General features: G+C 38.2%; 1 protein-coding gene across 1 annotated transcript in view; it reads right to left on the reverse strand.

Annotated features, from left to right (window-relative positions):
* Nucleotides 1-305: 305 nt before the first annotated feature.
* The window catches only part of DROSHA (drosha ribonuclease III), a 74768-nt gene continuing 48059 nt past the window's right edge, over nt 306-27014 (reverse strand). The window contains 15 exon segments of the mRNA XM_080380140.1: nt 306-743; nt 3684-3730; nt 4536-4628; nt 6712-6815; nt 6929-7011; nt 7979-8120; nt 11728-11833; nt 12660-12817; nt 15726-15770; nt 16844-16914; nt 19383-19485; nt 22165-22264; nt 24124-24183; nt 26116-26176; nt 26830-26968. Of these exon segments, the coding sequence (XP_080236266.1) occupies nt 613-743; nt 3684-3730; nt 4536-4628; nt 6712-6815; nt 6929-7011; nt 7979-8120; nt 11728-11833; nt 12660-12817; nt 15726-15770; nt 16844-16914; nt 19383-19485; nt 22165-22264; nt 24124-24183; nt 26116-26176; nt 26830-26968 (1443 nt within the window). The 3' untranslated portion in view covers nt 306-612.

Genomic DNA, 27014 nt, shown 5'->3' on the forward strand with positions numbered 1-27014 from the left:
AACCTGTGTCACACTCCAAATGTGGAATCCACTGTTTAAAACAAAACTGAGTATCTCCTTTGCTTAAATTACTGTACCAGTTTTGGTAAAAGGACCTGAAGTTTATGGCTGTGGTTTAGCAGAGTCCAGGAGTACATTTAGCTGCAAAACTTAAGTTATGTACATCATGCTTAAGTGCTCTGCAGAATTAGTTTCTTGTAATACTTTCCTCCTCCACAGCAGAGTTCATGCAATAACTTTGCTGGTTATTGACAAAACAGCATTTGGACATAGGAGACAATTCTTAAACAGCTTTTCCTCCTACAGGCTTTTGAAATTAGTACTTTATTACTTCATACAAGACAGTAAAAATAATAAAAATAATCTGACAACTTTTCATAAAAATTAAAAGGATTTTAAAACAAATCTTATTAAAAAGCCAAAACAAATTTTGCACTTAAAATGAAACTAAAGAAATACTATATATACACACAATTTTTTAATTGTAGGTTCTCTATTTGATATCAACAGGCACTCTTCATTCATCATCTGCAAGAAACTAGGTTAGGTCTCCACAGGCCACAGTCAGAGTTATTAAGTAAGTAAATATGCCACTGCTGCTGTGCCCCCCTTTTATTTTCTTGCTTCTTCAGTCTCATCTGGCTCTCTCTCTTGATGCTCTCTTTCCCACCTCATTTCTTTCAACTCTTGTCTGTACTTCCGTTCAATGAACCGTTTCTGATGGGCCATCTGGGGAAAGTTATCTGACACAAGGAGAAATATTTTACATTAATAAACAAACTGGTAACACAGAAAGCCTCCGTTCTTGTTTTTTTGTTTTCTTTTCTTCTTTTAAACTTTGATGAGATTAGGGGTAGGGGGAATATTGTTATTACCATTTTTACTAATTTATTTCTAATAATCCATAGTAAACCAGGGCTGTGTGTCATAAGAGTTTGGTTTCTTTATGATTTCCACATCTGTTTCCCCTGCTACAAAGTAGTGCCAAATCTAATATACTCACAAAAATAAAATATAAAACCCTGGTATAGCATCATGGCTAGGTATTACCTGGATTTTACATTCTGTTCCCTTAGCAACAGGTGGTCGATATTGAAAAACAAATGCGAGACTACTATCAATGCTGTCAGGGGTTTTTGTCTTGTTCTCACTCCAACAAGTATGAGCCACTGGTTCCAAGCATTGTACAGACATTTCCATTATTATTTTTAGACCACACAGAAGCCACTACCTGCCCCGCATTATGGCAGGGTTCCTAATGGGAAAGTAATAGTTTAGCAAAATGGAACGCAGTAAAATCTGTTCTGAAAAAGTTAATACTTGGCTATGTACCAGAATACAGCCTTAGCATAGACTAAGAGCATGGATGAGTGAAGGGTAAAACAGACTAGACGAGGCTCAGGTGATGGAGAAATAGCTAGGGAGATGGATGCTTCTGGTTTCAGACATTTGTCTGTTGGCTGATACACATGTACCTGAGTTAGAACTCAGGCTGTAAAACCAGCTTATATAACTGATCAGCACTGCTCTCAATTCAGCACACAGCTGACAGAATGTGATGTTTTCTGTACGACCAAGGTGCTGACATTTATCTGTGTGTCTGTGCTGCACAGACCTGCGCTCTCCAGCTGGTCAGAAAATGAAGAGGTGGTAGAGTACGTGGTAGCCTGCAGTTGGCAGTAAATCCTGCTGGGATCACACTGAGCTCTGGGATCAGCACAGCACACACCTATCTGTGTCTGAGATGAACACAAAAGGTTACTACACTGACCTTTAAAGCCATAAAGAAATTGGGGAGGTGTCTTGGCAAAGGACTGCTCTCTCTAGCTGGCTACCAAGACAGAATTCAGCTGAGGCTCCTCAGGAAGGAGGTCCCTAGGTACCAAGCGTTTTCCTCCTCTTTCTGGATCTCAGGCAGCACAGATTCGTTCAGCCAGAGAACACGGTGCAGAAGCTACATAATCCACAGCAGTTTGTGGTAGAGTAGAATGACTTCCTACTGCTTTGTTTTATCGGCCGGTGAAATTTTTTGCCTTTTATTATATACTGCAGGAATAAAAGGTTTATTCTTCAGTTATTTACAACTTGGGCATAGGAGGGTATATTTATTTAAACCAGAAAGCAATCTAAACAAAAGAAAATTGTTTTTAAATTGCTGCTGTTTTAAAAAACACTGTTGCTTTGTTTAATGGGGTTCTGGGACACTTTGTTGCTCATGTGCACCATAAAATGAAAATCACATTTTCAGCCCCGTGCCTGTAACGTGATTCTTTAAGAACTCTGAAGAACTCAGCCTGGTAGCAACCTGTTTGTTTGTAATTCATTTAAGATTTTGAGAAGGAAATTTATGTAATAAACTCATCATGGCTATCATATATATAAGCAGGTACATGAAAATTACTTCTACTTCAAGTTAACTACTTATGCATTAAAAAAACCACCACCACCAAAAACTGTCCTCCACAAATACATAATAGAGCAGGTGCCCATAGAGGCTGTTGTCTCCATCCCTAAATATGACCAAAACTCAAGTGGGAATGCACTGAGAAACATGACCTAACTTGAAATTTGGCTCTGTTTTGAGGGGTGGTTGGAGTAGAGACCTCAGAGGTCTATGGTATTCAAACAAGTAAGTACGTCAGAAAAGATCTGTGAAGTAGCTGACAGGAGATGAAGCTCACAGCTCTCTGAGCAGCGACATTGTCACAAGAAAAAATACTCAAAAAACCACCTGAGTAACATTTTGCAGATATTCAGTGGAGAAGGGAAGTTACATTTTCCTACCTGTCAAATTTATTGGTGGTGAGAAGTACATGCCTAGCAGCTGTATATAAAAAAATTTCTGAATTACAGAGTCTTCTGAAAATTTTAAGCCCTGGGATTTCCAGATGCAGAGATAAGAGATTAAAAACCTTTGGCATCTGAGGAACTGCATGTCTTTGCTTTGAATCAAATGCAAAAAATGTACCTCCCCACATTCTTCTGAACTGAGAGCTACCACTGCACAAAATGCTTGTAATCTATTTGCTTTCAGTATGTCCACAGCTGGCACTTTAACTCAACTGACCAAAGGTATTTCGTACAAGAGATCTGTATACACTCATTCCTTTCATATCTGAGACTCCATTGCAATGAAGGACTGCTCCCTTGCTGACTACCCTGTGCATAATTTGGAGAGTGCATACACAGATCACTGGATCCCCAGCTGATATAAGCCATTCTTAACAGATAAATATTGACTTATATTGACTTACATCTGCCTATTAGGTTTTAACCTAGTCTACTGTATAATCTGAGATCAGATTTTATTTTCTAAATTGGCAACTGGGAAGTAGTTTTCCTCCTCTCCTAAATTAGAGGATGAGACAACCATAAAGTCAGAGACTAAGCAGTGTTACCCCACTGCATATTTAAGCGTGGAAAATCCCAATGAGACTTCACTGCACAGGTTTCCCTCTAAGTTGCAAACTCTGCAGCTCACCAGCTCCCTTTAAAAAATACCTGTTGGTTTCATATTAATTTCACCTGTGACAAAATTGTTTTGAAAGTACTAAAAGGAAAACCTGCTGTGTAGAAGCAGCATTTACCATACATGTTCAAATGTCATCCCCCACAAAACCTGCACCTCACCTCACTAAAGACCAAGGTTGCAAACTGTAGATTTTGTTACCCAAATATCTTACATTTTTCAAGTGCATCCATTGCAGCTCCCATTTCTGCTTGCTGAATACTGTGAAAGCCAAACAAAAACATGTTACATGAGATCTAAGTTTCACACAAACTAAATTTTCTTACAAAGCGGTTCACTAGCTACTCTTTGTAATAAAACTCTCTGGATAACTAGTAGCTAGTAATTCCGAGAGCGTCTATCTGCCTTTCCACAAATACGTGAGCAATAGCACTACAGCTCCAGTAGCACATTTTTAAACTTTGATCAATAACACTAACAGAATATTCCAGTCCATTCTTCACTGAAGCATTTCCTTTTACTTGATAGAAAAAAAAAAGGAACAAAATCACAGAGGTGTGAATGCTATGGAACCAACAATCTTTTTATAACCTTGACCAGATTTGGTAGCAGAAAATAAGATAAAGTCTTTGGGGTTCATGGTTGAAGACTTTGCGACTTTAGAAACCATTCTAAAATGCCCAGAAGTAATAACATCAGAAAAAAACACCCCCGAGAGCCTTGCACGCTTAACTTGCTAGCTTAAGCTGGCCAGTAATCCAGTAGCAAAGCCAAACATAAGTCGTCATTTCCTTGAAGCTGTTCTGCAGTTTCTAATCTGAGAGCCACAAATTGGTTACCACGGCTAGCCACCTTGTAGCAAGTTCACCACAAAAGCTTAAGACCCAAAACTATACAGATGTTGAACCCTTCAGGTATTCCTGAGGCAGAAACTTGGAATAGCTTGAAGAAGCCTCAAGAGCTTTCCTTTTCTAAGGCCAACCACAGGCATTTCTGTCTCCATGGCTAGTCACTTTGGACTGCCACATCCAAGCTTTAACACCATGCGATTAATTTTTCACTATACCTTGGGCCTTTACCACATCCTATTCTTTCCCCTTTGAAGTAAACAGCTACTGTGTATGTCCTGGCATGAGACGGTCCCACTGTCTGCAAAGTCCTGAAAAAAGAAAGACGTGACTTATTCAAGCAGGAAGTATTAAAAAACAGAATTTTGCAGCACATAAATCACCGAGCTTTCAGTCTGGTCAACCCATACAGTGGAATTAGTGCAAAGCGCAGGACAAGGGTTGAAAGAAGCCTATATAAATCACATTAACTCAGAGGTTACCAGTATGGTACACAATAAAAAGTGGAAATTTATATAAAATGCACCTTGTTTATATTGGTTATATTTATTCATCCAAGTTCACTCAGGACCACCACATGAAAATTTACACTTTAACCTATAAGCAAAAATGCAAAATGTAACACAAACTGCTTAAACACTGTGAAAACACTTGCAATAAAGTCATATAAATTGTGCATAGCTATGCAGTTGCAAATGATCACACCAATATGACTAACGTGTACACTGAAATTTTAGTCCCTGAGAGCTGTGCAGTTAGCAAGGTTTTAAAAGGACTTTATACTGGACATGGTAGCTCTCTACATACTGAATCATCACAGTACAGAGAAATCTGCCATCAGCTTTGAGAAGTTACAGTTCGTCACAAAACAAACTTTTCATTTGAACTAAAGTCTAGGATATGCATCAACAACCATCTAAAAAGGAAAAAAGGTAATTCCCTAGACGTGCAACGAATTCCTTCTTCCACTGTTTCTTCCTGTTGTCCCAAATCTCTCCCCACTGTCAGCTCAAGTTCTGTCCACTACCTGGGCTTTTTCGAAGGAGCATCAATTTCACATCAATTTTTAAAGTACCTAACTACAGTATTCTGTCTCTATGTGCTACAACAAGAGCAAATAAAACCCGCCCCAAATTTAAATGCAATAGTACTGACTGCAGTGAAACAGATAACCCCAAGAAAAGGAATTTAACAAGACAACAGGAAGATAACAGCATATTACTAGCTCTAAGCTGTACTATAAAAATCAATTTATCATCACAGCAAACCAAAACAAACGTTTGGTACTTGATACTCAGTGGGTTTTACAAGAATTGGTAATTATTGTTTTTATTGTATTCATCTCCCTCACTCAAGACAAAGCTGTGAGCCCTCATTGCAGAGACACTGAGGACTCAGATTTGCAGAGCATCAGTTGCAATGTTAAAGCGGTATTTCTGAAGCGCACTGTTTGTCACTATAACTGAACTGCTACATTTCACTGAAAACTTTATTTCAGTAAATGTGACAAATGCACTTAGACTTTCATTCTTCATACCTTTTTGATATAATAATCCCAACACCACAATCCTTGAACTTTCACAGCCTTTATCTCATCTTTTGGGGGCTAACATTGCACCCTTTCCTACATTAATTGAATGGATATGGATGCAATATACAATCTTAAGTTTTTTACTGTATCTTTGAAGAGCTAGCTATCTCTTTGAAATAGCTATCATGCTATTTTACAACTAAAGAGAGAAGGGAGAGATCCATCCCATCCAGCTTCAGGTATCTAACTGAGGTGTACAAGTCAAGAGGTTCATTGCCCTCAGCTTCTCTATCACTAAACAGGATGACATATGTGGGCTGAACTGTGCCAAGAAAATGTCCAAAAGTTGTGCTGCCCTTCAGTGCCTGACTCTGTGGATTAGAAACAAAGCCTATAATCAGGATGTGTAACACAAGGCATTTATTATGTTTGCATAATAACATAGAGCGTAGAGAAACTTCATAGTATTACTGAAAACAGAATGGAGATATCTTGACTTCATACCAAAACAGCCATTGTTCCCTTTATTTAATTTGAAATACTGCCATTCCTTACATTAGAAGAAGAACAAAAAAAAATTATGCCAATGAAATGCTCCATTTGAATATAAAAAAAGGTATTTTTCCCTTGCAACTGTACAAGTTAAAATGTTTACTAATTCTTCCTTATAATGGCTTAGAACACCTAAAGCTGGGAAAACATTGGTTCAGCATTTTCCATCTTCAGACAAAGAGAGACTGAAGGGCTTGGATAATTACAATAAAACCAGACTATGGGAAAAACATAGGGTGACTGATCGCATCTTTCTCCATATACAAGAAAGACTGACAATTAGCTTGTATCCATAAGACGTCAGTTCTTACTTGTAAAGAGGAATATCTGGCTCTTTTCCTTCTGTCCGGAGAGTCAGGCAGCACTGCTGAAGCTGGGATTTAGGATCATTCCAATCTTGATTTAAAATAAACTCCTGTAAGAAGTTCACAAAGATGCTTTTATGACTGAGAGATTGTGCTACAAGTCCCAGATGCAGAAATGTGTTAAAACACAGTGGCAGGAAAGTAGGAATCTGACTGATCTTACCTTTAGCCGCGGAAAAAAGCATACATTCATGAAAGTGTGAACATACTCCAAATCTTTGTCAATGTACAGGGCAGCAATAAAGGCTGGGGAAAAAAAAATATTGTCACTCATCCAAGAAGAACGTCAATGGTGTGCACTTTTAGAAGCAAGTATCTCTGAGTACTCTAAAGCCATATTCAATTATGCTTCACAGCAGTGATGTGATGATGGTATTATTATCCTGCATACACAGGGAAAAATAAAGTTGACCAAGAGATTAAGTGACTTACTCAAATCCAGTCTGTCATTTGAAGAGCTAGAAACAACACTCAGCTCCTAATCTCATATTTTAACCAGGAGACCACGGATACTTAAAAATACATCAGCACTGGGTACCATAAAAATTTTTAGATATAAATCACTCCTATTTGTGTTCTATTTCCATTTGTTTATAGAGGATCTGTCAAAAGCCAAGGGGTCTGAAAGGCTCAAAAAATCTATCAAAATACAAAAGATTAACTTTTTTTGCAGAGTATTTATCACTGTTTCCACTTTTTTTGGAAAGAAGGTAGCACAAACTTAGATAAATGGACTAAAATGAGTTTAATTTTCATATAGGTTACCCTTTTGTGGAATGACCATTTTGAAACCTCCTAAAATGCAGTCAAATGAACCAGAGAAATATTTATTTGCTGAGGGAACTACTTTATCTTCCAACAGTGACAAGAACATATTAATGAAACATGGAAACTGCTGTTAAATAGCTCAACTTAGATCACAAGCTTTAACTTCCTAGACATGCTTTTTACTCGGTCATGATGATCCCTCAATTTCTAAGCCTATAACTTTGTATCTGCAATTATGCCTCCTTCTTGCTTTCATACAGACTTCAAAAATCTAGCCTAGTGTTCAAAAATCTGGTTTTCAGAGGTATAGTCAAATTATTATGAAAACCTGAACACACATTTTTGATAGTGATTTGGGGGATTTTTAATGGCTTTCTTCAACAAGAAAGCCCCAAGGAAAAAGAAGTTGCATAAGTACTAAGCTATTATAACCAAATTAACTCACATTCCAAGAGATCAGCCAAAGTCTTAGTTCGAAGAGCCACAGGTCTTTTTGTCTTGTCATTAGTGATGGCGAATTCTTGCATACCCAACTCTTCTGCCACCTTGGCCTGTGTCCTGTTGTTCACCAAAGAACTTCTCAACAGCTGCAACAGAATAAAGTTCCATTCAATGGTAACAACTAGCAATACCAAAATATGAAAGGTACGGAGAGTTGGGGAGAAGCTGTTACTCTTATCCTTGTAGCCTCTCACTTCCTGGTTTATTGTGTTTCAGCACACCTCAAATGTGTGTTACATAAACACACATTCATTCTTTCTACTACTGGTTTTTCCTTCTGGAAAATAAATTTTATTTATTCTATGGACACATCACTTGCCCAGATATATCTTGTATTTAAAATGCTTGTTTCTGAGCTTCTTTGCAATCACAAACCACCTCTTCACCAGTCCTGTACTTCTTCAGCTAATCTGTGTTTTTCTAGTTTGCAATACACAGTTATATACATTTTTCCACTACAATGTATAAACACACAATATTCTGGAGTATATAGAGCAGTCTCCAGTGTCCACCAAATAAGAAATAAATAGGCAGTAATTAAAACAAATGCACATTAAAGCAAGACAGTCTAGTGTTTCAGAACAAGCAGATGAAGAAGCCACTCCATTCCCTTGGTCAGAAAAGAAAATGCATAGCTGGACAGCCTGTATGTACTGTTTGCTTTACTGAGGATAGTATAGCCGAGCCAATGCACCCCTGACAAAGACCTGGCTCTAACAATTTTCAGTGTTTGACAATGTCCAGCACCCCTGGCCCTCCAACAGAGTTACCTGAAATACTTAAACCTGGCTCAAGGCAGACCGCATAAACAGACCTCTGCCAAAGGTACAATATAGGTTAAAGGAATATTTTGGAATTTTAGAGTTTCATACAATTTTCTGAATCCCTGCTTAAGGTGCGCTTTTTTCCTTTGAATGAAACAGCATTAATTTAAGGACAGTATAGAAGCCAGGAGTGCGAGGGGAAGAATGTCTCTGTTTTCCACTGTTTAAGTGTAATCTACAGTTGAGAAGCTGCATATACATTTTTTTTCTCTTTGTCTTCCATATCACATTTGCTCAGCTTATTAGATCCAAGTTATATGCTACCTGGCTCCAGAATGTCAGCTGAGCTTATGAAAATCAAGATTTATTTGCTGTGCTTGATACTTCATCTCTGACAACAGATAAATAAAGAACAGTATGTTCATCATTTGTTTGGCAATGATGTATGAAGTAGATACTCACAACTTCATAAACTAGGCAGACTGCAGATAGGATTACCTGTCTCCCTAACCTCTGCTTAAACTCATCTTCTACTTGTTCCTTTCCAAAATTCTTCCATTTTATGTCCTTAAGATAAATCAACAGTACTTTCCCCAACAAAATCCTAAGTAGGATATGCAACCTACGAGACAGAAGTGCAGTATTACATGACAAAAATCTGTTTCTTGTAACAGGAGAAGGATCTCTTGCTGTGTTTGAGGAGTGGTTTTTTTTATGGGACCCATAATCATGATTAGTAGTGCATAAACCAAAGAGCAACATACATGTACACTACACATTGAAATAGAGATGGAAAAAAAAAACCCAAACCCAAACAGTTATCCTTCTAACACTGTGGTTATTAACTTGCTCTGTATTAGGATTCACCTTCTCTACAAGTGGGATCTAGCAAGACATGGTACCTGTGCCTTCCCAGCAACTTTCTTTAGAACTAGTTTCCACTCCAGCAACACACAGCCTGCATCATTGCAGATGCTGTAATGTGTGACAGGTGCTCAACTAGAGTTTAACTCTAATTACAAAGCATTATTTTTTTTTTATTCTTCCAATCTTCACGTAGCATGCTACTACCCACAACTGTAATGTAAGCCAGCACTGGAGAAGCTGCATCTTCCAACATCCAACAAAATGTCCTCCTCTTTTTTGGCACATCACTTGGACATCTCAAGATAGGTAGAAAAGAGTATGTTCTCCTTTCTTTTTCTTAAATATAGTTAATTTACAAATATCTCTCCACAAGTAAACACTAGACACTGGGAAGCCACTGCCAGTCAAGTAAAATCTTCCCATCCTTAACAAAAATTCTCCTTAACACCACAGAAATCATTCAGCTGATGTTCCATTGTTACTTTGAATGTTAACTATGTTCCCAGATGACAGGAGAAACAGCTCAGTGTTTGCCGTTTCTCTTCGGATCCCACATCATCACACTCCTTTCTCACAAGTCTCATTTTGTCCAAGACTATTTTCATTGTCACTGCATGCACACCCCCGGAGCTGAAATTTCATTCTAGGCATTGCCTGCTTCTCCATATCTTTATGTGTTTTCAGCATCCATTCCACTCTAACGTTGTACTTTCCCCTACAAACTTGGATTGTGCAACTTGTTCTACTTATCAACTCACTAATAATTAAGCAACACTGAGACATTCTTATCATTGTTCTGAGTGTTTACATCCATTAAGAGCAACACTTCATGTCCTTCCTGCTAAACAGTTCTTGAAAGATTTACCTTACTACTACAAGACCGCTGATGCCTACATTCTTGAAAGTCACCCACAAAGCAAAAAAATCCCCAGCCACCAGTCTTGGATTTCTGCCTTATATTTGTGTTTCTCTGAAGAATTAGTTTGGCAAGATGCTTCCCCTTTTAACTTTCACTTCCAAAGTTTAGGCTTTATCTGCTCTGTCTCTTGAACAGTGCAGAACAATCCATCCAAACGTAAATGAAACTTAGGAAATGGTGAAGAAAAATTAAAATTGCTTTTAGTCCGAGATTGTCTTGTAAACAAAAGCTTTAGCTTCTTGTCTTGTAAACAGCTTTAGCCCAAAAGACTCAAAAAGTGCATTCTTGAAAACACATTGCCTGCTAGACTTAGCAATGCCATCCCTTTATTGATTTGAGGAAGTTACTCCAAGTAGCTAAGAAACTTACTGTGCTATTTCCTAATTTTAGCTAGAAGATTTGATTCATATTCTTAATACATTTATCGCTTTTTATTCCAGTCAAGACTTGAAAACTAACAAAAATTTAGTAAGCCTAAGAAAATTTCTTCCTCACAACAAAGCCACAGCTGTCTAGCTGCAGTACTAAATGAATCAATCAGGAAAAATCCTACATACCCTACCACCCTATGTTTAAAGTACTGTAAATTGCAGAAAGTTCCCTGAACTGGGATGTTCAGAGTAAGGGAGGCTGAAAGGCTAAGGTAATCAACAACAGGTGACTACAACAATAGTAAAATTAAATTCAAAAGCTACTACAGGAGCTCCAGATTGAAGACAACGGGAAAACCAAAGTAAAACAGACTGTAAAAACTTCATCAGGAAACATAACCCTGCCCGGCCACAGGTTGAAGACACCAGAAGTTGTGAATAAAAAACATCATGTGATGTGCCTATTTAAAGAAATGGTTTAAGACACCCATCTTTAATCAAGAACTAGTCTTATCTCCCAATTTCATCACTGACATCCTTAAAATTATTGATCCATTTCACAGAACAAAAATTATTGCACTGGGCTCATAAATCACCATTTCCTATTCATTGCAGTGCTCATGACTTAAAATTAACAAAGCCTCATTAAGAGCAGTGGTTGCTGAGGCTTCTTTTATTAATCAAATCCAGAATAATTCACTAGCTGGTCCTATAATTTCAGTCTCCACCCCACTCTTGCTTTTCCAGAGATCATGATTGATGGCAGTCTCACCGTTAAGTGCCCTTCATGATGATCAGGGAAATGTATGAATAAATACTCTGTGGCTACCAACTGCATTATGGAGTCACCCAGGAATTCCATCCTCTGGTTGTGGCCTCTGAAAAGGAAGACATCAATGCAGCAAAATCAATAAGCACTCAGGGAGGAAAAAACAAAACCAGCATGCACACACAAATTAAAATGAAGAGCAACCTCAAAGTGAGCCTTGCTCATTTCCAAACGCATTTAAGACAATTTTCCAGTGTTAACCAGATGAGATGAAAACACAGTTCATTACTGTTTCAGGGAGAAAGCAAATCAGAGTAGCTACGTATAAACACCAATATTAGATCACAGATCTGGGACTAACTGAAGGAGCAGAGCAGTTAACAAAGCTTGTAATGAGATACGGTCTCTACCTGCAATTTCTTATAAGAAAGTGAAGTAATGAATGCAATGACTTCAATAGAGAAAAAGGTCTGTCCATTCACAAGAGATAAAAGAATCAGGGTCTAAACTCACGTGAGATCCTGGACCAGGCAACCAGTGGTAATGGCCCTACTGTTTGCTTTAAAACAGGGCCTGGCAGCTCTACACACCACAGAACACAAGGGCTGCACTTGGACCAAAGAGCACGATTTTACTTGTTTCCACTGCCCATATGTACCTCCAAGTATGTTTTGCTACTGTCTCAGAAGTGACGTACAAATATCAGCGATGTAGGAAGCTCAGAAGAAACACCAGCATCGTTCTCTAATGCCTACAGTCTTTCCCACAGTATCCACTACTGACTACTGACAGAGATGGGATACTGAGCCACACAGGCTTGCAAATGTAGCTGCTCTATTCTCTTCTGGAGAACAGATACAGCATCTAGAGTTTGTTTTCAAATACAGCAATCTGTGATACTAACATAAGGATGAGGACTCTTGCTGTGTACTCACAGAGTCAGATGGTTAAAGCCCACTGTCCTCAGAGTGAACGCGCGTGCTAGAAGCCGAACATGAGTAAAGATGACTCCAATAGCCTCCTCAAACTCTGTAAGCTTTTGAAGAACTGGAGAGGTCTCAATGAGTTGCCTGTCAGTATTGGACTCCTGCAGCTGTAAATACAATTCAGTGCAAATAATGACAAACTGACGCCGTTTCAGAACATTTGAGAGAAAAGCAAGCCTTCTGTTAAACAAGGGCAAAGAATACAGTGAACAAGTTGTTCTGTGGGCAGCTGAACTGAGAAAACAGTTTCCTCTGGCTTTTTGTCTCAGATAATTACCACTCAAAGATGCGAGCTCTGATGTATGCTTTTTTAACAGCTGGCGCATTTGTAACACATTACTTGTCTCTACATGTGGATAGCATGGGCTACTTATTTGCACAAAACATGTACAATTTTATGTGTCTGAATTTTCTAGTATTATCATATTGTCTTTAACTGAAAAACAGATTAAAAATCACTAGAATAGGGCTGGCAGACTGACAGCACATCAAGATGAGACAAAACACAAATTATTTCTCCCATTTTCCTTCACTATCAAAAATCAAGAATAAATACTTAGCATATGAAATTCAAAAGGGCACAATAACACAAGAAAATTAAAATTATCCGTTTGGGGCAGTATCTTTTCCTATCAGTTTCTTATCTGATGTCTTTGATGTGGTGACACTGTTAAATGGCTTTCTGGAGCTGGGAAATGGCTTAAGCATTTCCTCCAGCCACTCTGGGCATCTCTTTTGTATAGAAAGCCATAAGAGGAAGAATCATCCAGATGAGGATGCCTAAAGGAAAAGTAAGAATAGCAACAGATTTTCAAAATGGCATTAAGATCTCTTCTGGTTTGTTCCTTATCCCTCTTCTGTTAATTATTTACATTCAATTTGCCCCACGCTTGGATGATAACAGTCAGTTTGCAGGTGGAGCTGAGAGTGCTTTTTGCTTCTTCATGCACCATCCTTTATATTTACCTACACAACATTTCACCTGCTTTTTTATTCCACAGTTAGTCACTCTTGCATTCTCGCAATCAGACTGCAATTCTTCAGCCTGCTGTTATCCCTGCTACCCTGAATAATTTGGTATTGTCAACAAACTGCCACCTCACTGCTCATCCCCTTCTCTAAGCTGTCGATGCGAACAGCCTGTACTTCAGCAAAGATCCCTAGGGAAATCTGCCACTGATCTCCATCCCTTGTGAGATGTGGTCATTTCACTCCTGCTCTCCATTTCTTATGTTTCAGCCGTTCCTTTAAATCTTGTAAGGACTGACAGTATTCACTGGGGTTGCTTTTTTTTTTTTTTAAACACATTTTTAAAAGCCTTTTAGAGTGCTTTTCCAACATCCTCTTAGAAAACCCAGCAGACAGTATCATCTGCATCATCACATGCTTTTTTGTCTCCTCTGAAATCACCTATTCATTTGTGAGGCAGGACTTGTCTTTGCATGTTGACTCTTTAGAAAAAGAGACCACACATACCCAGGTGACCACTAATTAATTTTTTAATCACTATTTTTACTGACTTGACTATTGCCAAATAACAGGTTACAGATTCCCAGTTCTCTGTATCTTACCCAGACCTTTTGCTGTTTGTTTGTTTTTTTAATTGGTATCTCATTTGTCATATTGTTACAGCGGCTTTAAATTTTTTTTAAATACTATTTTTCAGGCTAGCTGCGCCCAAAGGCCAACCTAAGCAGCCTGTGTTTCCCCTACTGGCAAGCAGAGAGCCAGGATGGTTTCTGGGACATGGAAGAAAAATTTTCATCATACAAGTTAAGGTAGTACCAAAAAATGATAAGCTGCATACACTATCTCCAGTCTCTAAGCGGAGTCCCAGTCTTCTTTGTGAAAGCACAGATAAAAATGTTAAAATAAAGTAAGAGAAAAGAAAGAAATCCAGAGTAAAAAGAATTTTCTTGGGACCTTGTGCTACCATGCAGGACAGCTGTTGCTGAATCTCAAAAGTTCACTTTCCCATTAAGCTTCTTTTCTATTTACACTCACAGAGTTAGTCATAAAAACACTTCATGTGCACTGATTTGTTGCTGAAAATTTTGTGTATGTACCCATTGTGAAATCCCCACAAATATACGAGACGTTTAAGATGGAGGACTCAACGTGACCTTCTGCTGGAAGGGTGCACTCATAAAAAGTTTCAAAGGAGTCAAACTGACCGCACGAAACATCAGGGATTTGGTTGGTCAAAAGAAACCTCTCAGATGTTCATATGACCCTCAAAACCTTACTGACTGACTGGATGACAATGTGAATACAGCCATTCTTGCAGCACCACGGCATGCTTGGAACATGCTACCATGTTTGCTGTGATGGCAAGAAGCTACAGTGACCATGACTTGCTCTAGGTCTCCTCCAGAATTCAGTCAGGGAACAATGCTAGGAAATCATTCTCCCAACTTTCAGCCTTGTAAACTAACAGCTTGGGAACTTGTATCCTTCAATACACGGAGGATAAATTAACCTTCAGACACCTTCATAATTTTGGTGTTTACTTGGTATTAAAAGGTACTGGAATCACTGAAACAACCACAGTATCATTGTGTGTGTCCACACGCACACAAAACGACAAAAAAAATCAGAATCACACTCATTCCACTCAGCTAACGTGCCCTCCTAACTACTAAGCTTTCAGTCTTAATTTCAGGTTAACAAAATATGTACGTAGATTGGTTCTGCACCCTTTTTCCCTCAACTTCAAGAAGATGAACATGAAGCTACCAAAATGTTACCTCTCACTAGATTTAACATATAAGCACAATTATATATCAAACATGAGCTAAGGAAAGGTGAATGACTAATTCTCAGACAGGCAGAAACTCATTATTTATTAAAAAAAACAAACAAACAACAAACAAAACCAAACACAAAGGCAAATATATAGCCTCCTTTGGCTACTTTTTTGCACAATTTCTGAGATGTCATTACAATGGAAACCTATGGAAATGCATCCCTGAAAATAAGAGCTATGAAATTTATTACAGAAAGAGATACACTTACTTGGAGTGGGTGTAGTGGATAATTAAGCCATACATCCCGCAGGTCCTGCAAATATTGAGAGATGCCTTTAATGCTCAAGGGAGTCATTTAACAAATTCCACAGTACTAAATAAAATGTCATTACTTGAAATACTGAACTATTTCAGATGCTGACTCTGCTTATTGCAAATTCAATAGTGCTGGCAAACTAATTTTTAAAATCATGTATTTGCTGTTCAAACTGCCTGTAGTTCTCCCAATTAGCTTGTCTCAAAGAGGTGGAAAAATCCTCAAACCAAATAAAAAGTGGTTAAAGGAAGGAAAAGATTTGTTTGAGCCTCAGGACTAACTTTATTTGCAAGTACTTCTCAGTAGCAAGTTTGACTTCACCAAAGGCAAGGACTAAAAAAGAGAAAAAACCCCCCAACCACGTTTTCTTCTATTTCATATTGGCTTCTTTCACTACAGACACCGAGCAGCAAATAAACAGAGTCACAATAGGCTTCAGAATATTTCTAATAAGCTTTACAATTTCACAAAGTCAGGGATTTTCAAGAAGGAAAACACAGTATAATTCATCCCCTCACCACGGCCACTTGTATTGTCCCAGAAGTACGTACTTGTTACTTTCCTTAGCCACTCTATGGGATAAATTCCAGCTAACAGTGATCTAAGATACAGCATGGAAGAATGGATCAGGCTTTATTTATGCAATTGGGTAAACACTGGATGAAATCCCTGTATTTTATTTGAAGATATGTTTTAAAACTTTTAGGGGTGGGACAATTTAACTGATGAAACAAGAACAGTCACTCTACATGTGCATCATTTCCCCAAAAGCATGCCGCCTGGATCCACAGCACCCATCTCTGTTATTAAAATAGCACTCTGAATGGAAGCCTGCGGGTTTCCCATGCCACCCGCCGCTCCCTGCCTAAGCCAGCCAACCAACAGCACACCTGAGGAAACACCTGAGGAGCCTGCTGTCCTAAAAACACTCTGCTACGTTCAGTTTCCAGGAACCACATACAACAGGCGTACTCCTATTCATTTGTGGCTCTCAGCTAAAACAATGGACAAGAGAGAACGTCTTCAGTTATTTTGAAAATGGAAATCAAATCATACAAATATATAAATACCTTGTCATTGAAGAGTAAACGTCCAAACAATTGTTTTGCTTCTTCTAGGCTCCCCTCTAGATAAACAGCTCCTGCATGAGGGGACCAACACGTCAAAGGTCAATAATGCATTAATACTTGGAAAATTACTAAGCACAGGAAAGTCAAAGATCTCCACCTTCTTCATTTCCAATAAAATTATTTTTTAAAAGCATGCTTTCTGTAGTACTACCTAGTCTCTTGAGAAATTTAAAGCATGTTAAACACCAACATAAATCAATGGACATAAAACGCACAGAAAAACCTGACATGGTTAAATCAGTGATAAAAAACGATACCGTCAAAGAGCAAAGTTTACACAAATTAGGTTAGAAGCAATCTATTTCTAAAATTTCTAAAAGCAGTTTCCAGTAATCAGCTAACTGTACCACATACGTAGATAGTGCAAGCCATGAAATACATTTCAATAGCTAGTGAATAACTTTCATTTATTCTGTACTTTCAACAACGTTACATTCTGCATATAAATGATGCGTCAGGACTATTCCAAAACTCGTCTTCCCAATATCCCAATAATACACTATCTGAACTGGTAAGTGCACCTCTGCATCTCTCAGTTTCTGAAGATTATGGAACTTTTTAACTGCATGTACAGCCCTCGCTAGTCTTCCATTAGCCCCTTTAGTAACAAGCTCTGCAAAACTTGTCAAAGTTGCTATATTTTGCATGCTATATTTTTTGAGTGTACCATAAACACTCTGTATCTGTGCAGGCACTTTATAAATGTAGTATCAACATTTTTTCCTTTGAAACTCTTTACAGGTAGACTTCTGAAAACCTCAAACTAGTTCTTGTAAGCACATCTGTAGAAAAGCAAAGGGAATACACAGCTACATGAAGACGACAAAGAAAGGGAGTCGATGTTCCCACATACAGGAAGAACGAAGAACATGGTTTGCTTTGCTGTGTCTTTCCCCCTCACGTTTTCCTTTTAATTCCTCATTAGGTCAACCACCTTCTCTGGACTCTTTGGAGAACAGTTTGGGGGATGATAAGACTATGATGCCAGAGGCACACAGGTCCTTGGCAGCCTACATATACTTCTGGCTATTATTTTTATCACAGGGAAGTACCACCAGACTTTTACAAAGGTTCTCAAGTAGGAGCTCCAGACCCCACATATACTTTTATAGTCCCTTAACTAGCTCCCAGATTTTAGCTATGGCCCTGGCAAAATCTTATTACTCAATTAACTTTGTGAACAACTTTGTATTGGAGGTTAAACAGCAAGCTGCTCTCTTAGCAAATCTCAATGCTTGCCAAATAGTCCTCAACATTACATCCTAGACAAGCTGAAATATATGAACAAAGCCACAAATACCTATCTGGTGTTCCTTTGTTGTTTGTTTTTTATTTTTAAATTAAAGATCCAAGTACTCATGGAAAGCAAAATAGTTAAAAAGAAAACGCTTATTTCTTGGTAAGATGAAATGCAATTTGGTCCAAGGCAGATCGCATAGAACTATTAACATCTAAGCCAACTATGATCTGTTTTTCAAAGCAGACAAAATGCCTCAGGAGCCTGTGTAGCATGTAAAGACCTGGATCGGGGCTAAACCATCCCTACAGCTAGTATCACATACAGTACGTTTAGATGAATATGAAGCCAAATCAGTGAGATTTATCTTGCTTTGTGTATTCAAACAAGTGATGTATTATAAAAACATGCTGTTTAAAATACAGCGTGTGTGGATGTAACAGATCAGATTTCTTCCTTATTGCTTACTTATCTGGTAACTGTGGCCAGGCAGCCTTGATTTCTTCTCCAGCATAAATTTACCAGGTAGCACAGCCAGTCACTACTCAGCATCTTAGTGCCCAACAGTAAGTTTGACACAACTCCCCTTCATCCTCAGCTAAAGGGTTTTGGTAGCTTTATTACACCAGGCATGGCATATTGCCATGATTTTTATTTGTAAGGAAAAGACAAACAAACACTTATTTGTCAAATTTCATTTTAATTCATAGGAGAAGTTTAGCAGGGCACAGAAGAAGCAGACCTCTGTCTGGGCTGGGAGTGCCTGGTGCATTCAGAAAGCAAGCTCCAGAGTTTAAAATGCAGGGGTGAAGTGTGAATCTATAATTTGCAGGTCTGTGCAAGTACTATTGGAAGCAGTGAACCTGCACTTTTCCTGCCAGACCATGGTGACTGAACTGCTCCCATCAGGTGACTGCAGGCGGCAGGCCATGGTGGCACATGAGAGATGGTGTTCTGCGGTGATGGACAGAAGTGCCGCGCCACAACGTCATGAAATGGGTGTGCCTTCAGTGCGTGGCAGGCAGAATACGGAAGATGAGATTTTTCATTCTAATACGCATCTTGCTATACATGCGGCATATATGCAGCAGATGGGAAGAGATGAAGAAAATTTAAACTTTACTATTGGCTACCTTTACTAACACTACTCAAACCAGAACCACGTCTCCTCCATCACAGTCAACATAGCATAAAGACATATTAAAACATAACTGTCTGCATACAGAAATACTCATGCTTTACCTATTAGGGCTTCAAAGCAGTTGGCCATGGCATGGCGGAGATCCGATTCTCTGCAAAGGTCTGGACCATGAGCATAAAGCATAAATCGATCTAGTTCTAGCTTCTGCAGAATATACGGAAAGAGTCAAAACCATGGTTTTAGAAGTACAAGAGTACAAGTTCTAGTCACTAGAATTCAATTACACTATTTTTATAGATCAGCTGGGTTTGGGAGAACTTTAAAGCCTTTCTTCATAGTTTCAGTTCAGACAAGGCCAAAATTAGAGGACTTCATATATGTTTATCAAAGGCACGTAAATAGAGTGGGATAGCATGGGAAAGCTAGGAATTATATGAAACCAAATTGTCAAGGGAAGCCACATCAAAACATGTTACTAGTGAGACTTAGGGATGAGTTCAAGAGGAGGGCTGAAGGTGTGACAGAAAAATAGCCTGATACCAGCTGGATGGTACAACGTGCTGTTTCTCGCTGGTAAGTTTGCCCTCATGTGATTTGCCTTCAGAAATGCTAAAGGGACATTCAAAGGGAGGGGAGTTAACACCGAGGAAAAAGATTTTGCCTACAAGAAGATAAAGTAGAACAGTGAGGAACAAGAACTCTGGTAGACACAATCCACTGAACATCTGGCTTTTCCTCTAGGAATGTCAACAGGTGGCAGCAACAAAAGCCTCTGGGCACTGCAAGCAGAAGAGTGATATTTTAATCCGCAGTGCCACCTAGCCTTCGCTTTCCTTTCAAATGTGCACCATTAACATTCATCTGTTGTTTAAACTACAGTTCTGCTTGCCAGCCAGAAACTCAGGTAGTGAGTCAGATATATAACATAATTTTGCTATACAAATGCAGGCAAAAACTACTAGGTTCTCTTTACATATTCATCTTTTTGACACAAAACCGTTATTGAGATTTTTAAAGAGGAGGTTTGTGCATCTTGAAAAGTTTATATTAGAATAGGTTCTTCCTAACTGGGTGTAAGTTTCCACTGACTAATTTCTCATTAACTTGCTACTTTATCCTCCTGGTGTATATGTAAGAAGTAAAAGTAGAGATGAAGTGGTTTGAGGTTCATGGTATAGACACATTCCAACTGGAAAAACAAAGTCTTCCATTTTCAGTGAATGAGAGCCTGTTCACTGCTCCAGAACACAGGGAATAACCACTTTCAATGTTCCATTGTGCTTTATAGAGTGCAGGAAGCACTCACTCAAGCCAACATAAAAGTGGAACATTAGTTGTTTAATAATGAATTTAATCTTCTTACAGATTATTGTCATTTTTTCAGGTTAACAGGTGTTGGGGTGTCTCACTGACCTCCAACAGCTTATCACCATTTTGGGGGCTGGCATTCAGCTTTTTTTCCCAACTGTTTCACTTCTCAGTTTTTGACCACAACGCATTCCAGATTATTTTTAAAATTTCTGCTACATCGCCCCTTAGAAGCTACATAAATTTATAGTTTGATCTTCAATTAAAATAGCATTCCACGTGCACAAGAGAAGTTGAGGAGCTGAGAATTATATTAAGTAAACTGAATGCAACATGACACTGCAGGGGATAATTAAAGGGGATGAAACCATGAACATCATATAAGATATAGTAGAGGAAAAAAGTGTAAGTTGGGAAATCAGGAATGTAGATATTTCTAATATTTACAGTTGTATCTAATACAAATAAATACAATTTTAAAAATGTTGAAATAAAAATTTTTAAAGATTGTCCATGTACAATGATAAAGGCTGTGAACTGACTTTAAGAATATATGAGCTTTTCTGATGCTGTTTTTAAAATAGTTACATCAATTCATGCTTTTCTAAATCATTAAAGAAAGCTTTGGACAAAAATGATTTGTGTTCACTCCCTGCCCTATGCCTCTCCTGATAGCTGGGAAAAAGATGGCATGTTAGAAATCACGCAGGTTTTGCCAAAATCTCAGAACTGGATACACTTGTTTAAATTACTGCATGAACACGAACAGAGAAGATTAAAAGAACACTTGAAAACTATCAGCAGTACACAGTGGACATGTGTGCACGCATGCGTGGGTGCACAACTTAATACATTACATCAGTAAGTATCAGACTTTTTTAAAAAAACACTAACAAAATTAAGTATGAATAACAGAGTAACAAATTACCTATGGAGACTTAATCAACTTTCTATATCATATTCCCACCCTCCAGTGTCATGTAGAAATGTAAAAAGTTCTTCATTCACATAATTAAACAAAATAAAATTCAGAGGCATCTCAGTTTTCCCCAGGAGATAACACAACTTTTTACCAAAAGCCTTTCTAACATATTTCTCTTTCACAGTACATATTGAATCTGAAATGACTGTGTAGCTTAGGGAACAGACAAAATGATTTTTTCCCCACTTTCTCTACCACGTGCTGCCATGTTCTCCCTACATATTCTATCAGGAAGTCCCTTTATAAACCACCAGTTTGTTTCTCTCTCTTCACTGGATTTCTACTATCAGCTTCATTACTTGTGCAATTTAAAGGTAAATACAGGCACACCTTCAACAGAAGCATCCTGAAAACTTATCCTTCTGCTTGCAAAAACTACTCCTTCTGAAAACATGCTTTGGGGAAAACACTATGTCCTACTTAATCTTTAAAATCTACTTTCAAACTGAAAAGAGTTCCTGTATCTTAAATCTTGTATACAAAACATTATAAAGACACTGATGTTCAAAGCAGGCAGATCCCTCAAGAAGCAATCCACGCACAAAGACTATCCTACCTATGGGTGTCAAATACAGGGATGTGTAAAACTGTACCTTAGCCAACATGGCAAGGTGTTGGTTCTGTACTATGGCAGTGCGGTACGTAGCTAATCCTCCTTCCTCCAGAGTGGGAAACAAGTAGTACAAGTGGACACTGGCAAAACAAAAATCAAATAAGAATCTGTCAGCATATGGTTAAAGACGAACCACGTGTGCCCTCCAGGGAGCCATGCCTTTCCTTCAGCTAGGACCTGAAGGTCTTCATCCCTTGCCAAGGTGGCAACTCAGCTTGAAGTAAGGTAAAGAAAGAAACATTAAAACAATGCTCAATAATATTTGACTGGGTAGCACTGGCAGCAGAGGAGGAAGAGTGCTCTTTCTCTACTGGGCAGCACATGATCTCTAAATCCCTGCAATGACATGCAGTTCCCTCTTCTGAAGGTTTGTGTCTATCAGCAGCAGTGGGTTCAGCAAGGTTGACACCTAGAGGATGCTGAGAAATAAAGCACAAGAGAACTCTCAGCCCTAAGAAACTCCATGCTACAGGTACTCAGTGCTTTAAGATGGTACTACCGATTCAGGCCAGACCACTGCTCAGAATACTTGTTTTACAAGTTTCTTACAGGACTTTAACAGATGCTAATGGAGCCAAAGAACGAACTCAACAACCTGTATTTATCAAATGTGTGAAGTCATTAGTACCGCAGAAAAAAAAATGTGTAAAAATCACAGACTTTCAACTGCCTTTAATTATATATGTCATCAGTCAAGTAAGATGCTTCGCAAAACAGAAACAAAAAAAAAAAAAGTAAATTCAGTGATCCAACCAAGATGAGTAACAGATAAATGTTCTTCATATTTGACTATCTAACCCACATCGGAAAAAAGTTAATACAGTACAGAGAGGACTTTCAACATCCCACAAGTACGCCAGTGGATGGCACTAATTATTAAAATATTTTAACCCAGCACACAGGAAGAAAAGTGCATATGGATGCAATATTACTCAAGGAAAAAAAAAACTTGCTATAAAACTTAGAGGCAATCTAATCAAGCACCACAATTCACAAAAGCAGAGACCTGAAGTCGAGTCAGAAAAAATCCTTCAGACTTAAATAGGTGCTAACATGCTCTATTGAACAGAAATGTAGCTCATTTTTTTTCTGAATTCAGACAAAAGTTAGCTCTGAAAGTCAACTGAAGGTTGATGAACAATGACAATGAAAAATGCAAGACATTTTAATCAGCAAGTCTTCCATCTTATTAGACTGTACGTTTGTATGACAGAAAAGGCCATGGGTTTTAAGGGCAGTGGAGACCTCTATATAGACTAACAGCTTTTAATGCTGAGTAGCTAATGCTAGTAGAGGCCAGTAGAGAATGGAGATAGAAGGGCAGTTCTGTAATTCATACAATGAACTTGCCTACAGAGAAGCTTTACAGTAAACACTACTCCCCTTTTCAAAACAGCTGAAAATGGATTCTAGTCTTTATTTTGTGCAAAATGCCTGCCTCTAGTACTCAGGTAAGAAAAACCAATGGAGGTAAAACATCTGTGCTCAGCTCTTTATTTACATACAGACATTATGGAAGCTACATCCCTAATAACTGGAAATATACAAACTGCAGCACATTCAATATTACTAATAAATGCCTTTCACTTGCAGCTAGAGAAAAAGAACACATGGAAACAAAATGGCATGCTAAGAAAAATATCTTTCCTTTAAAAAATGGGTACAAAGATCAAATTGTCAGAGGCTGAATAGTCTCTAATCCTAATCAATTAAAAATTGCACTCCATGAAATAGAAACTCTAGCTTTTCATTTTGTAATCTTTCTTGTTGTACATCAGCACTGAAGGAATTTTCAATAGAGCTCTGTACACGTGTAGCTCTAAATATTAGGCAGGAATGCAAACACACAGTCATAAAGCAGACACTGCAACGTTTAGTAAGCCCAACAGTACGACAACAACATACAAAGGTGAGGACAGCTGAAGAATTCCTCATTTACCTCGTTAAGAACTCCACCACAGCATCTCCCAGAAATTCTAAACGCTCGTTGTGGTTAATCCTGAAAAAGGCATTTTAAGATTTATCATCAACTAAGTAACACATGCTGGTTATTTACACAATACAATTGAAATAGAACAAATCAGAGTTGACTGCTGATCAGCCATGACAGACATTCTTGCAGCCTCCCCTACCCTTTCTGTGTTACAAACCTTTCCAAAACAGAATAACAATTACATGAATCTTGAAACTAAGGACTTTGAAATTTTCATACGTTCCATTCTGAGCTATTGTCAGAGCTTAACAAATAGAGAAAGGAGACACAGCACTGCTGACTGGCACTGAGGTCAGGTTTCTTTGTCCATCAGAGGGCACCAGGCGATTGAAAAAAACCAGCCTGTCTTCAGTCTTGTGCATGCAACCAAGGAAGTGTACATCATTAACATCAACACCTGCAGGGTATGATAACTGCAACAGATTCATTGGTATGGCAGAGCTACAAGGGAGTAAAGTCCTTCCATTTTTCACAGCAGCATTAAATGCCCTGTTTTCTGTAACTTCCTTTGAGCTCAAAAGAAAAAATGGCTGTACAAGAAGATGTATTCAAAGATGCCATTAAGCTAGCAGAATCTTCTGTTTCCTGTGTTTTCCATCTCTTCTATCACTGCTCCTAATTTTCCTTTGTTTTGCATAAAGTTTTGTTTCCTTCAAGCTCTTTGCCTGCTTATATAACACAGGACTAACAGGACACAGCAACTGAAAAAAAATGACAGTTTGTCTTCGAATATGTACAAATTTCTGCTCTACACATCAAAGCATGTAAGTAGCACCGTTTTGCCTTCCAATATGATTGTAACAGAATCAAGGCCATTGCCACAGGATTTTCTTTTTTTATTTAATCCAAAAGATCCTTCTCAAGTGTTTGACAGCTTTTACCGTCATCTGCACTCCCCCAACAATCATATAGTTAGTCTAGTTTCTGAAATAGCAGGCCTTTGTTATGGGCTGAAAGAATTCAAGTACCTCTGCTGCATGCAAAACAAAGCGTGAGCAACACTACGATTCCTCTGTGTAGCAACATAGCAGAAAACACAGCTCTCAGAAGCAGAACTTTATATTTGTGTTATTTTGTGAGAATTAATGCAATTTAGCCTTATTTCACATTATCTTAAGAGAGCTTAAATAAGCTTGTGGCTCACTCTTGAAGAAAAGGGCACGATCTAGCTGGAACAGCATTTGAGGAAGGCTGCAACAATAACTTACTCAGAATTCAGCTTCTCCCATTCCCGAGCTTCCTCCAAAATGATGACTCTTAAAAGGCCCAGTAACACTAGTTAACTAAAATACATACACTCTGCCCTTTAGAAAATGCATTTAGGAGATTCCACGTGCAACTGTTTCTTGCATTAGCCCTATGAGATTTGTTTATTCTCTTTGGCTAAATATGGTGCCTGTGGCTATAAAATGCATCTTAAACATTATTTATGTGCACAGAATTCTTAGCGGTCACTTAAGGATTATTACATTACAACATTAATGTTTTTTGCATATGTCTTTACATTGGACCAGTAAATCAGCAAAGCCCACGTAAAGTATCAAAGTCAAGTTAACAAGCTGTCATGCCAGGAAGGTACTACTGTGAGGCAACGTGATGGAGAATCCAATTTATAGCAAAGACAACAACAAATCTTATTTTTTATTTTGCAGAAAGTAAGAATTTAACTTTTTAGTCCTCCTCATTTCAAGGATAAACAAAAATGATAGAATTATCTGTTAAAACCTTCCTCAGGAGTTTTCTGCAGGCATGACCAAACATTTACTATGTCACTGCTAATGGAGGCTCAGCACACCTTCATAATAAAAAAGTCAATTTAAAATTACTTTTCATTTCAATTATTTGCCAAAGCTGTTGCTGACAGTAAAGTGGGTTGTTTCCATTAAACATCTCCTTCTGCCAACATCTTCCCTACTTGCAAATAATAACTTTGATTACCTGGAAGGAGCTGGATCATCCTGTCCCAAACGGGACATAATATTTATCAGCGTGTTTATCCCTAGAAATATAAACAACACACTATGAAACAAACCATCACTAATTCAGATTGAATAGGCTTAGAAAACAATTACCAAAAATGTTACTTTAATTACTGTAGACAACTTCATCCTGTTATTCAGAGGGTTTACTTACAAGTATAAACCTTACACATGCTCTCAGGCTAACTGCAGTCCTGTTACAGTACTATTGTACAGATAAAAATACCACCTTTGTGTGAAAAAGACATTCAAAATAATACACAAACAATAAACAACTTACTTCATTACAGCTGAATATAATTTTAAGGGGTAAGGAATATTCTGCAGCAGACAAACCACATATTTTCATATTAATAAGACGTTTTTACAAAATACCCTCCAGTTTGCTCACCATGCTCAGCAGCAATTTAAGAGAACAATACTTGCCAAAAATCAAAGAAAATGCATCCTCCCATTTATTACCCTTGGTTTTTCTCAGCTCTTTACTTGTTGATTAATTTGCAATATCCAGTCTTTTAGAAACATCTCACTGATGTCTCTGGATAATCACGGAAATCCTTCACTGAAGTGATCTCTCAGAAGAACAACGGCCAACAAAATAATAACGGACAAAAGGTTTGCTTACTGATTAAGTGTGACGTAAGAGAAAAATGGTAGTGGTGTAACAGCATACCTTTTTTTCTCATGTGCATATGGTGAACTTTTCTATCTCCATACTTTGGTTGTCGGATCCCACAGTTGGATAAGGAATTTCTAGCATGATCCGGATTCATTCCGAAGTTCAAGTGATGGCTTGGATGAGTCATGGCAAGCTATAATGTAGCACACACAGGGAAAAAAAGTCTTAGATGCATTTTT

This window comes from Falco punctatus (assembly GCF_963210335.1).
Source record: "Falco punctatus genome assembly, chromosome: 3".
NCBI classification, from domain to species: Eukaryota; Metazoa; Chordata; class Aves; order Falconiformes; family Falconidae; genus Falco; species Falco punctatus.